The sequence below is a fragment of the Aricia agestis genome, chromosome 14, assembly GCF_905147365.1.
Source record: "Aricia agestis chromosome 14, ilAriAges1.1, whole genome shotgun sequence".
Lineage (NCBI taxonomy): Eukaryota > Metazoa > Arthropoda > Insecta > Lepidoptera > Lycaenidae > Aricia > Aricia agestis.
The window spans coordinates 12202259-12215504 of record NC_056419.1 but is presented as its reverse complement, the minus strand read 5'-3'; the positions used below and the strand labels follow the sequence as shown (position 1 = coordinate 12215504).

The 13246-nt window shown below is 38.3% G+C and overlaps 2 protein-coding genes across 2 annotated transcripts; one reads left to right on the top strand and one right to left on the bottom strand.

Moving 5' to 3' along the window:
* Positions 1 to 639: 639 nt before the first annotated feature.
* LOC121733846 (iron-sulfur cluster assembly scaffold protein IscU) lies at positions 640 to 2042 on the bottom strand. Its single transcript, XM_042124229.1, has 3 exons — positions 1792 to 2042; positions 1417 to 1720; positions 640 to 934 (listed from the first exon to the last, which is right to left on the bottom strand). Exons 1-3 carry the CDS (start codon positions 1879 to 1881, stop codon positions 861 to 863), a joined length of 468 nt encoding a protein of 155 aa, XP_041980163.1. The 5' UTR covers positions 1882 to 2042; the 3' UTR covers positions 640 to 860.
* Positions 2043 to 5690: 3648 nt separating this feature from the next.
* LOC121733844 (juvenile hormone epoxide hydrolase-like) lies at positions 5691 to 11356 on the top strand. Its single transcript, XM_042124227.1, is given in 8 exon segments — positions 5691 to 5711; positions 6641 to 6820; positions 7195 to 7560; positions 7562 to 7588; positions 8180 to 8337; positions 9012 to 9199; positions 9793 to 10021; positions 11117 to 11356. Coding segments are annotated over 7 exon segments (1374 nt in total). The 5' UTR covers positions 5691 to 5711; the 3' UTR covers positions 11343 to 11356.
* The last annotated feature ends 1890 nt before the right edge of the window (positions 11357 to 13246 follow it).

Below are 13246 nucleotides of genomic sequence, written 5' to 3'. Positions count from 1 at the left end.
TCAATATTGAATGCTCTTAAATACAAAAAGTGGCATATATGAGAATTTGTTTATTACTAGGATCTACATTATTGATTATAATAAATAACTATAGTTAGGTTATGTCAAGTCAATGTTAGTAGTGGGCTTCTAACAGCTGGGCTTGTGCCCTCTGTTATAGTTAGAATCTACATTATTTTGTTTAGGTCATGTTGTCATGACCTAAACAAAATAATGTAGATCCACAATCTATAAATAATTTACTTTAGGAGTGTTTTTTTTTTTATGAAATAAGGCTGAAACGAGCAAACGGGTCACCTGATGGGAAGCAACTTCCGTCGCCCATGGACACTCGCAGCATCAGAAGAGCTGCAGGTGCGTTGCCGGCCTTTTAAGAGGGAATAGGGTAATAGGGGAGGGTGGGGATGGGAAGGGAAGGGGATAGGGTAGGGGATTGGGGCTCCGGTAAACTCACTCACTCGGCGAAAAACAGGGCAAGCGCTGCGCTGTTTCACACGCCGGTTTTCTGTGAGCACGTGGTATTTCTCCGGTCGAGTCGGCCCATTCGTGCCGAAGCATGGCTCTCCCACGTAGAAAATAAAAGTGTTAGGTATACAATAAGTGTTAAGTATAATTAAACCTTTGGCAGTTAAAACAACATTCACGTTGAATAAATTTATTTCTATGCAACAATATTACATCTAAATACAGGAGAAAACTATGTCTATAATATTATCACTGTGTGATTTTTTGCTTTTATTCTTCTGATTATAATATTATATTAGCAATAAATTGAGTACTACATTTTTAAATAAGACATTAGACAACCCCCTATAACCATCACAGATCCGTTCCAATTTTCCAAGTTTCATTGGTTATATTTATTTCTGTTCCTTCTGCTGTTGTTTAATTCTATAGTCTGATAATGCAGCCTTGATAGCATCCTCGGCAAGCACTGAAATGTAAACAAAATTTTTATTACATTTGCAATGAAAGGTAGAAAACATTAATTCAGTAAATTTTATTTATAACTGGATGTTTGCCAAACTTTTGGTCTGTCTACAACAGTCTGTTCCTAACCGGTGGTCCCTGGAGGCATTCCAAGTGGACCGTGAAGCCATCCTAATAATATGTGAGAATTCAGAAGTTAGTAAAGAGTATGCACTATGCAGTCATTAAAATCTGTAACTTTTAGATTTTTGCCAAATAAAAAAGAGTGCTAATTATAAAGTTGTGCTTGTTTTCTTTATCAAACAACCCTTAGTTTAGGTAAACCTACCGGGTGGTCCCCGGCTAGACAAACATTAGGTAAAATGGTCTCTCATGACTAAATGGTTAAGAACTGGTCTACAAACTTGCAACTGGTTGTAAACCAATAGTTTTTACTAAATAGGTTAACACAACACTATACTAATATGTACGGACACTGGAACTTACTGGAACAGTGCAGCTTAACAGGCGGCAACGACAGTTCCTTTGCAATATCAGTGTTCTTCAGTTTCAAAGCCTCGTCAACAGTCTTTCCCTTCACCCACTCTGTTGCCAGAGAGCTTGAAGCGATAGCCGAACCGCATCCGAAAGTTTTGAACTTTGCATCGATAATTTTTCCGTCTTCGTCGACTTTTATCTGCAATTTCATGACATCGCCGCAGGCTGGTGCACCGACGAGACCCGTTCCTACATTTTTATCTTTCTTGTCCAGAGAGCCGACGTTACGCGGGTTTTCGTAGTGATCGATCACCTACGAAGTAAATTAGCATTATTATGTGAAAAATCAATACGGAAACCTTGACATTGCACGTGAAAACTTACATTTGCGTGGTAAGACGCAGATTGAATGATCAAAGTCGGACGGCTCCGGAGGCAGAGGCACCGACATAAATTTGGTAGTAAATAAGCCATTTCGAATATCGAGTACACTTAACACGGATTTATTCGTTAGCAAGCATGTGCTTGCAGTGGAAATGTTACTTTATTATTGCACAACGCACTAAAATTCGCCGATTTCGTGTTAGCCAAAATATCAATTCGCTAGATCCCACTTCGCAGTCCAGTCAAAAACAAATGTCAATGTCAACTCAGACAGTGACATTTGTCACGAAAACAATGTCGATGTTTTTTTTTATAAATATGGCTTTCGGCTATTTCACCATTGCCAGTGTCAAGACGGTCGCGGTAGTGTTTTGCCTCGTTTATTCTTTGCGTGCAGCGTGTTTCTTGTGATTTGTGCGTTTCAAGTTAAACTGAGCGTCGATGCGACCTGATCGCACGCGACCTCGGCTCGGGGCGAGGCAGCACATGCGTTTGTCTCGAACGGGGCACGTCTTGACCGACCGAGGATTTGCCTCGCGAGGCAGCATCGAGTTTTATTTTAAAACTAAGTAACAGGTTGAAAAAGATTATGTTACTAAAGAATAATTATTATACCTAGATATCTATAGTCTGTCAAGAAAGTGAAGAAATTAAAAGTGGCAACATCGTAGTGTCATCCCTTTCAAATCAATATAAGAAAAAAGGGATGACACTACGGTGTTGCCACTTTTTAATTTCTTCACTTTCTTGACAGACTATAACTTGACCGGGGTAAATATTCTAATATTTGTTTATTTATTTTGGATCATTATAAAAATTGAGAGGTGTCAAGGGACACCCGGATGGAACGAAGTTATAATTTTTTTAAATAAAAAGTACCGCCACCTGCACTGCCGTCCTTATCATAAACAATGCATCTGCATGGCGGCAACTTTTGAGTGATTCGCGCCTAAAGTTTTATTCCTTTTTTTATTGTCCCTTTGAAACTAACAGGAATACTCCAAATATTTTTATTTTGTTTGGTGCCTTTAAATGTTAACTTTGCATATGCGATGCTATATTTACATACTGGCTGTTGCCCGCGACTTCGTCCGCGTTAGCATAGTAGATCACATCCCAAGTATTTTTTATTTTACAAAAATATTCAATATACAGAATTGACGATTTTTTTATATATAGATGTTCCGCGCGACTTGGCTTGCGTAATTTAGGAATTTCACGCAACCGTACATTTTGCAGCAAAAAATAGCCTATGTCCCTTCACGTGGTCTATTCTTAATGTTTGCCAAATATGTTATTTGGTTCAGTAGTTCATATCCCCCATTTTTTTCCACATTTACTTCTATTTCTTCGCTCCTATTAATCTTGGCGTGATAAAATGTAGCCTATAGCCTACCTCGATGAATGGACTATCTAACATTAAAAGAATTTTTCAAATCGGATAAGCAGTTCCTGAGATTAGCGCGTTTAAATAGTCCCTTTCATATAATTTCCCCCGTTTTCTCCACATTTTCCTCTATTTCTTCGCTCCTATTAGTCTTAGCGTGATAAAATATAGCCTATAGCCTTCCTCGATAAATGGGCTATCCAACAGTAAAAGAATTTTTCAAATCGAACCAGTAGTTCCTGAGATTAGCGCGTTCAAACAAACAAACAAACAAACTCTTCCCAATTATAATATTAGTATAGATATTATATGGTGTGGTCTTAATTTTTACCTGTACAATGTATACTTACCTAAGAACTGTTTCTTAACATTTTTTTAAATTAAGATAAAAACTAAGTGATCGTACGAAGTGCCCTATGCCTGTTAGTGTTAAGGAGCTCTCTGGCGTTTTATAATTTGTTTCCATTATCTTTATTTTTACTTAGGAAACTGCATACTTTGAACTTTGATCTCTTTCTCTGTCATATGAGGTGGTGAACTATTCACAAGAGTTAAAGAATTTTGAATACTTACCTAAGATTACTGTTTTGTAAGCGTGAACCACACCCTAGTATCAAATAGAAAAATGTTGTTTTTTAAGAGCCTATGCAGTCCCACTGCTGGGCAAAGGCCTCCCCCAAGTCCGTCCATTCATCCCGATTCATCGCCACCGTCGGCCAACCTGGCTTGTATGTGTCAAATTCATCGCGCCATCTTTTGCGAGGTCGACCGCGGATGTTATTTTTGTTAAAAATAAACCTAATAATTTACAAATTTTTATTTATAAATGCGAAAGTATCTCTGTCTGTCTGTCTGTCTCGCTTTCACGCCAAAACTACCGAACCGATTGTAATGAAATTTTGTATACAGATAGTCTAAAGCCTGAGAAAGGACATAGGCTACTTTTTTACTGGAAAAAGGGTTGTAAGGGGGTGAAAATATGAAAATTTGTTCAAATTAAGTTAGTTTCAAAAATTCATATTAGATGGCGCCGTGCGTCTCTTACATCGCGCTAGCGCTTGCCCAACATCTTTCTATAAGAGGTGGTATCAGTTTCGATTTTTTTCGAATTTCTTTTTTACGTTATTTAATAAGTCAGTATTTTATAATACAGTGACGTAACCTTAAACCTATCAATGATAAATAGTTTATGGGTAAAGTTGTGTAATTGAGGGGCTAAATAAGCTTTAAAATTTGACATAATATATAAAGTTTAATTTAAAAAAATGAAATATTATGTGCACACTGCACACCTGTTTTGATTTAAAGGGTACCAGGGTTTTTTTTTAAAAAGCTTTTGACACCAATTTTGTTGACTTTGCGCGCTATAAACTGAAGTCCACGCGGACGAAGTCGCGGGCAACAGCTAGTTCCCTTATATTTGCTAAGCATAAGATCACAATTGTGCATTTCCTAGACATAAACAACGCAACTGTCACACATGCGTTGATTATGCTTAGTATTTCACACATCGAAATTCTAAGTAAAATACTTAGTCATAAAAAACACATGTTTGCTTATGATGTACCGTATATTACTAGTAATATTTTTGGAAAATATCACATACGCTGTTTATGACTAACAATAAAATGAAAACTATAGAAGATATTTAAAAATGAGTGATAAATCCTGGTAGATCTTGTTTCAGCGATTCTGAATATTATACTAATAACTCAATTTCGTAAATAATGTCGATTGCGTTGTTTATGCTTAGGACGGCAGTGTACCTCACCCAGCTAAAAAAATCTTTCCCGCCATAGAGGAATGGTAGAATTTTAAATTTCCCGCCACTTGATTTTATCGCCACATCAACGCGTCAACGCCGTCTGCCCCATAAAGTAAATAATGTTAATATTACCTAGGTAATATTAACTTTATGGTCTGCCCCTACTTCGCAGCTACGTACCTACTAAAAAACTGTCGTTACAACTTTTTCCGTCTTGCCACCTTTCGCAAGTCGCAACGCGCGAGAAGGGATTTCGTTCCAATATTTTTCCTTTAGGACCCTTTTCATAAAGTCAATTTACTTAATTTTTTTTCGAGTTAAGTATTTAATTTGGTGCTTATAAATATTTCTGGTGAACGTTTAAATTAAGTATCCCCTTTTTTATAAAATAAGGAGGCAAACGTGCAAACGGATCACCTGATGGAAAGCAACTACCGTCGCCCATGGACTCTCGCAATATTACATGCAAAGTTTAAAGTATTATCAAACAACTTGTTTTACCAAATTCAAAGTTCGTTTGCCTGCTAAATTAGATTGCTATCACCATTAATTCGGTTTATTTAATAGCTATATTATGTAGGTGCAATGTACCCTTAATATCTCGCATCGACTACAAGACAATAAAACCTAATTAACATTTTAATTCTTGTCTTCCTGTAATACCGCCAGTTTCGAAGGTAATCGCCGTTACAATAGTCGCGTTTAATTTGCAACACAGGTGTTTGTGTTGGAATAAAGATAAGTAGGTATTTATTTAAATTCTAAAAGGTAAGTGAATGCACTTATTATAAGTAGGTAATTTAATTTTTAAAATAATTTAATTAATTACTTTCATATTTTAATAATCGCTACATTTCTTTTGCTTTCGCGTACCTGTGTAAACAAAATAGCAATTTATGTGCGCCCAAGTAAAAGCAAGTAAAAGAGAGAAGATATTAGTAAATATTTCCGTCTTCCACAAAGAGCCTATTCACTATTGCTGTCCCGCAGCTGGACAAAGGCCTCCCCCAAGTCCTTCCATTCATCCCGCTCCAACGCCACCGTCTATGCCACCGTCGGCAAACCTGACGATGCACCTACGAGTATGTGTCAAGTTCGTCGTCGTCTAAGTCAGTGGTTCTTAACCGATGGTCCGCGGATCACTTGCACTAGTGGTCCCTGAAGGCATTCCAAGTGGTCCGCGAAGCCGTCCTAATATGTGACGTCGTGACTCGTGACGTTTATACTTCCGTCTACAAAAATCGAATAGTTTTAGATTTTTGCCAAATAAAAATAATGGATTGAATAATTATAAAGCTGTGCTTGTTTTCTTTAGCAAACAACTCTTAAATTAAGTAAACCAACTGGGTGGTCCCCGGCAAGACAGACATTAAGTAAAATGGTCCCTCATGATTAAAAGATTAAGAACTTAAAAGAAATTAAAAGGTCTAAGTCATATTATTATTACTTACTAGATGACGCCCGCAACTCCGTTGCGCCAAAATTCGTTGATCGCGCGGGAACCGTACATTTTTCCGGGATAAAAGTATCCTATGTCCTTTCCCGGGACTCAAAGTATCTCCATAATATAATGCTCAGCAAAATCGGTTCAGCGGTTTGAGCGTGAAGAGGTAACAGACAGACGGACAGACAGACAGACACACTTTCGGATTTATAATAAGTACCTATTAGAATGGAAATATGGATAATTATTTCAGATGTTGGCATCGATAATTCTCAACACCGGCTTGTTTATCATCGGAGTGGGATTCAATGTGGACTTGTATTCGGTACCAAACTTCCCAGAATTGGACCTGGACAGATGGTGGGGCGATGGTATCAAGCCTGATTATATAGACGAAACAATTAAGCCATTTACGATAGACTTTAATGATACGGTAAGGTAAAATGCTGTACCTAATTGATAAAGTTTAGGTATCTGTTATGATTTCAGAAGAATATCACAAGGCGATGCTATGGCTACAAGCTAAACGTAACTTGTAAGTTTTATCTCCCTTGCAAATAGTTTAATTCCTGACTCCTGAGGGCGCCTGGCGACGTCGCATTGCACAGTTCGGGAAATATAACATTATACAGCCCAAGGAAGCCCTGCAGGGCTAGTGGCTACTGTCTACACATTCTGTCCTTGTTCGCCAAGTTCGCTTTTCGAACATAAGTCTAAATTTTTAACAAGGGCATAACATTGTATACCTAACCATAAAGACTGTTTAGACAGAATGGATCTTTAAGGGTAATAATGTGTCAATTACAGATGATAGACGATTTAAGAAGCCGCCTTCGTAACCGAAGACCGTTCACAGCGCCCATGGAAGGAATACAATCAGAATACGGGTTAAACACTGATTACTTCAACAACATTCTTCACTACTGGTCAGACAGCTACAACTTCAAAGAAAGGGCTGATAGACTGAACAGGTTTCCTCATTACAAGACACGAATCCAAGGTCTCGACATTCATTTCATCAGAGCAACTCCCGAGGTGAAGGGCTTGAAGATTCTCCCAATACTCCTCATACATGGATGGCCGAGCTCGTCTAAGGAGTTTGACCGGGCGATACCAATGTTGATAGAGCCAAGAACGGGATATGATTTCGTGTTCGATGTGGTTGCAGTTAATTGACTTACCGGGCTTTGGGTTTTCGGAGGTAGGTAAAAAGTAGCTTTCTTTATATATTTTTTTTTCTTTTTTATGAAATAAGGAGGCAAACGAGCAATTGTTTCACGCCGGTTTTCGGTGAGCCCGTGGTATTCCTGCGGTCGAGCCGGCCCATTCGTGCCGAAGCATGGCTCTACCACGTAAAAAAAAATATATATACCTACCATTGCGGTGTAATGTCCTACCTAAGGGTCAGTTCACAGTTCATACCAAAAAGAGACGTAGCAAATGGCTACGCGACGATGCATGTTAGCACTTAGCAACATATTATATTAAGCGATGTCAAGCTATCTGCTATCAGATAGACCTACCTACTTTAGTGACTGCGGCCGAGTGCCGTCAAACGCGGCTACCATACGGTTATACGAGTTTGCCTGGTTGTGCGTAAAGCTACAAATTGGTAGGTACCTACTAGGTAGGTACATGAATCTATGAAATTCCCTGCGTAGTATTCCCAGTTAACGACATGAGGGAATTTCAGATGAATTGATAAGCTCTATGTAACGTGTCGGTGCAACAAACACGTCTTTTGCTGCAAAATTATGTCCGTGCCTATTATTGTTTACCAACATTTTAACAGGGCACCAATAAACCTGGCCTGACTCCTGTACAAATTGGCATCGTGCTACGCAACCTCATGAAGCGGCTTGGATTCAGTCAGTTCTACATCCAGGCCGGCGACTGGGGCTCGCAAGTCGCCACTCACATGGTCACCATGTTTCAAAATGAAATATTAGGGTGAGTACACGCGTAATGTAGTGAAATGTGCATGTAGTTGCTCAGACCAATTTATAATCTTTTTATTTGGTCTGAGTCTAGTTATTTAAGTTATTTTCTAAGGTGTTGGGATTTGTGACCGTTGGTTAATGGTTGCGTCTAAAACATCTTACAAGCGAAACAGACAAGACAGCTCACAGCAAATACCTAATTATTTAGAAATCTGAAATGGACACAGGGCAGATGTCATGCAGTCACTCTGCAAGGGCGACCATGATAGCACAGATTACCTACTTGACTGTTACTACGTAAACTATAGTTTGCATTTTTATACTCCGAGGGTGGGTTGCACCAGAGGCGTGGTTATAGTTAAGGCTAACTTTAACTTTAACCTTGACCACAGAATTTGACAGATGACATCTAGTCCGACAAGGCTTTAAATGAACGTGGGCGGGGGCGCTGCTGGTAAAGGAGAACCGTCAAAAATTGCGTTTTTGCATGATGACAGCGCGGAGCGTTAGTTCCTTTTTTCGCCACGTTCATTCAAAGCCTTGTCGAGCTCAAAGTTATGGTTATATATGGCGTCCATTTTTGACTTTAACCAAAGATTTGACATTTTGCATTGTAGTTATAGTTAAAGTTACAGCTTTATCCGGCCCTGTACTTACCTAGTTTTAACTATTCCATTCTTTCAGTTTCCACACCAACATGCCGATGTCTCGAATGCCGATCAGCGTCGCCAAATATCTAGTCGTCTCACTCTTCCCTTCGTATTTCGTGGAAGAAAAAAACGTAGAGAGAGTATCCTTCAAGCAGGTGATCACGCAGCTCATTCGGGAGTTCGGATACTATCATTTGCAAGCCACAAAGCCGGATACTATAGGTAAATGTTTTAATGTTTTTAATTTTTATCCGACAGACAGGTTTTGATAGTATGTATTTAACATCATAATATTGTATGGTAGGTTTACAAAACTATAAGGTACCTACTTAAATTGAAAATAATTAAAATTTTAATAATCGCTAATCTCAGGAACTACTACTGGTCCGATTTGAAAAATTCTTTCAGTGTTAGATAGCTCATTATATATAGGCTTTATTATATTATCACGCTAAGACTAATAGAAGCGAAGAAATAGAGGAAATTGTGAAAATAACGGGAAAATTGTAGAAAATTATTTGAAAGGGCTTATCTCACGAACTACTGATACTGGAGCAATTTTAATGTTATTTGGCACTGATAAGAAGTAGACCACGAAAAGCATCACTGTATTTTTTGTGGGTTTATTTGTCTGTGAAATTCCTAATTTACACGGCCGCGAAGCCGTGCGGAACCTCTATAATGAAATAAATATTGTAAAGCTTAAAAGTTATCAAATTAATCATTCGTGATTCCTAAGTATGATACTAATTACTTACATCAAAATAAGCTTTTAAATAGTGCTAGAATCTAATTAGTAAGCTTGTAATTTTCAGGCGCAGCATTGACTGATACACCGTCAGGCATAGCAGCATACATCTTGGAAAGAGTGGGAGCAGGCAGCAACGCTGACCAACTGAACACCCCACACGGGGGTATGGAAAATATCAACATCGACGACTTACTGGACACAGCTACTATCATGTGGGCCAACGAACGTATTACCACGTCCATGAGGATATACGCTGAGGCATACGCTTGGCCTGAAGTCACTACGTTGCATAGGTAACTAGACATTGGATTATTTGTGAAAGTGCCTGTTGCGGCTGCACCGCAACGGGGCGCGCGGGGCGCGTTCTCCTAGCTGCGCCGGCGCATGCGCCTTAGGCGCGAGCGCACACTTTATATATACGATATACTTTTACTTTTAAACTTGAGACAACTGCATCGTGCTTTCCATAATTGTCATCGTAGGCGACCAGATCTTACCTTGTAATATTAGCATCTTATTTAATACAGTCCACTTAAGTTCTTAAATCTTTTATTTAAAACCTGGTAGCCTACAGTGCCGAAATATGCATGCAAATGTGCACCTAAAATGGTCGAAATATGCACAAAATATCAATCAAGTCATACTATTAAATTAAATTAAAATAACTAATATAAGTAAAGGTCGCGGGGGGCATAGAAAGTACTAAAATTGGTTCATATATATTTCGAACGTAGATTCGATCGTAGACTGTCTCACTCACGCGTGAGTAAAGTGACATTCGAAATATAAGAATATTATAAAAGATACAATACTTCTTGGTATAGGGCAATGTACTATCGAGGAAATTGATTCCTAGGCAGTTGACAGACCAACGTCATATTGGTATATCAATTCAATAGGCGGGTCCATACAGAGCGAGCAGCCCCGCGAGGCATTCGCCGCGCGAAGCAGCTCGGTTAGTGTGGACGTGCATCGCCAGAGGCACGAGCGTTTGCCTCGGTGTTAATTACTGTGATCTGTCGGCTGGGTTTGACGTAACGCGACCAAACTACGTAGGTTCCCATCTGCCTAGGAATCAACTTCTCTGATAGCTGTACTTATATCTAAGCGCGCGTGCTTTAGCAGATAAGACTTGACAGGTCATTTACAATAATGCGTTGTTAGTAGGACCACCTTGTATGGAAATGCGTTGTTATACGCACGATATAATGACAACTCTGAATTCTGTAGCACGTAGACGACCTACGTGCTACAGAATTCAGAGTTGTCATATCGTGCGTATAACAACGCATTTCCACACAAGGTGGTCCTACTAACAACGCATTATTAACGCTTAAGCAGGTAGAAACATCCTTGCGAATTGATTTTGACCATCAACTTTGTTCCAGCATCCCAACAAAAGTACCCACAGCGGCGATAAAGTTTAAATATGAGATAGTCTACCAGCCCGATTGGATACTACGCGACAAGTTTCCCAACCTGGTGCGCTCTACGGAACTGGACTTTGGCGGCCATTTTGCCGGCATGCAAACCCCTGCGGCTTTGGTTGACGACGTATTCGCATCGGTTACAGAATTTATTAAGTTCCAGTCGAAGAATGTTGCTAACGAATAAAGGTTTACCTAATTTGTCATTTTTTATTTTTAAAGCTGGTCGCACATTTATATGCATAGCGATAGCTTCATGTAGCTAGCTGCGGAGGATGTTTCACAGAAATACATATAAACCAGTAGTGTCGCGACGACACGTCGCCTGCAGTTGTCGCGTGTCGCTCGGTTCCAACTAGTACCTTTAGTCATAACATTATGACGCATTGCTCAGATCTATGAACTGGAGTATTAAATGCAATTTGGCTACGTACCCATTAGGGTGAGATCGTGACAAGGACCAAGACACCGACGGACGAAGCTTAAAGTTGAGATTTCGAAATCAGCGCAACGTCGCGTCGTGTAACGTGTTACATCATTTACATCTTTCCATCGCGCCTTTGTAAGAACTAGACAAAAAAAACAAAGTATTTTGGCAATATTTATTATAAACATTCAAAAATAATATAAAACAATCAGATTCTTTACAATTCTCCGGTTATAATTTTATTATTATTATAAGTAAATGACAAAATTAAAATAGTTTCATACATTATTTTTTTTACCACAAACGAAAATTCCCTCGTGTTCCCACGATAGAGTTTAGGTGCAACGAAATTGCGGGGAACATCTAGGTAAGTAAGTATATGTTACGCTCAAAGACCGAAATCGCTCAATGAGCGAAAAAATGGCTCACAACGCGTTGTGGTCACAGTGAAACAGCCACGACGTGAAATTCGCGTCGTGGCTCTAATGAAAACGGCCACGACGCGTTCTGGCAATCACAAAAAGACCTGATATGCTATTCGTTTTTCTTGATTTGTTCTTGATTGATTAATCGTCCATAGGTATGGAAGATTATATTTCAATTACCACGCGTACTACAAAATATTTTTTCTTTTACTAAATCACTGCTTAACGTGTTTTTCATTATTATTTGAAAATATCCATAGTTCCATAATATCCGTGCTAATATTATTACTATCTGTCTGTCTGGCGCTGGTTATGGATATTTTATTGTGGCCACAACGCGTTGTGAGCCATTTTTTCGCTCATTGAGCGATTTCGGTCTTTGAGCGTAACATATATATAAAAATTAAAAAGATTTGCGAAAGACATTAACAACATGTCCTTCCTTAGACAGTCAGAAGTTTAATGACAAAGTATAACATACTTGATACTCAATATTCTTACAATAAATATACCCTGTGTAACTTCATAAATCATAATACATTAGTCGCAGCCATCCAGTAAAATAGCCAGACAACCGAATGCCTAAGCCCGTTCAATGTATTCGTTTTAAAATTAAACTTGCTTTTATTTTTTCGGAAAATAATACTAGTCTAAACATGTTTGAATACTAAGCTAGAACATTTTTATAGTACCGTATCTTGGCAGTATTCTTTTGTATGAATAACCTAGTCGTCGAGTTGGCTGGCCAATTCAATTAGATAGCTGCTACATATTTATGCCAATTAATTTCGTGTGAAACTAAAAACAAAATCAAATTCTTAAAAAGATAAAAAAAATGCATCACATAAAATAGAATATAAATACTTTTCAAATCAAAAGCAATGATTCACATGCAACTTATAATTTATATACTTAATCATATTATTTGATATAATTTTTGCCTTAAAAACTATTAATACCGACCAATGATATTCTACATAAACAGATATGTTACGTCCATAATATTTTCCGGCTTAAATCTCTTCCGAACAATTTTCAAATTCAAAATTGCAAACATTGACAAATTTGACGGATAAGTGAAACAAAAGATATGAAAAACCATTTACATAAAAGAGACAGTTCTATTTTTAATCGTCGAATCGTATCGCTGTCTCTTTCTTCGTCTGAGCTATGACGAAAATTCGATTTTTTCCAGATTGTTCAAAAATAATTGAAAATGTAAATAATCGAGGTATTTAT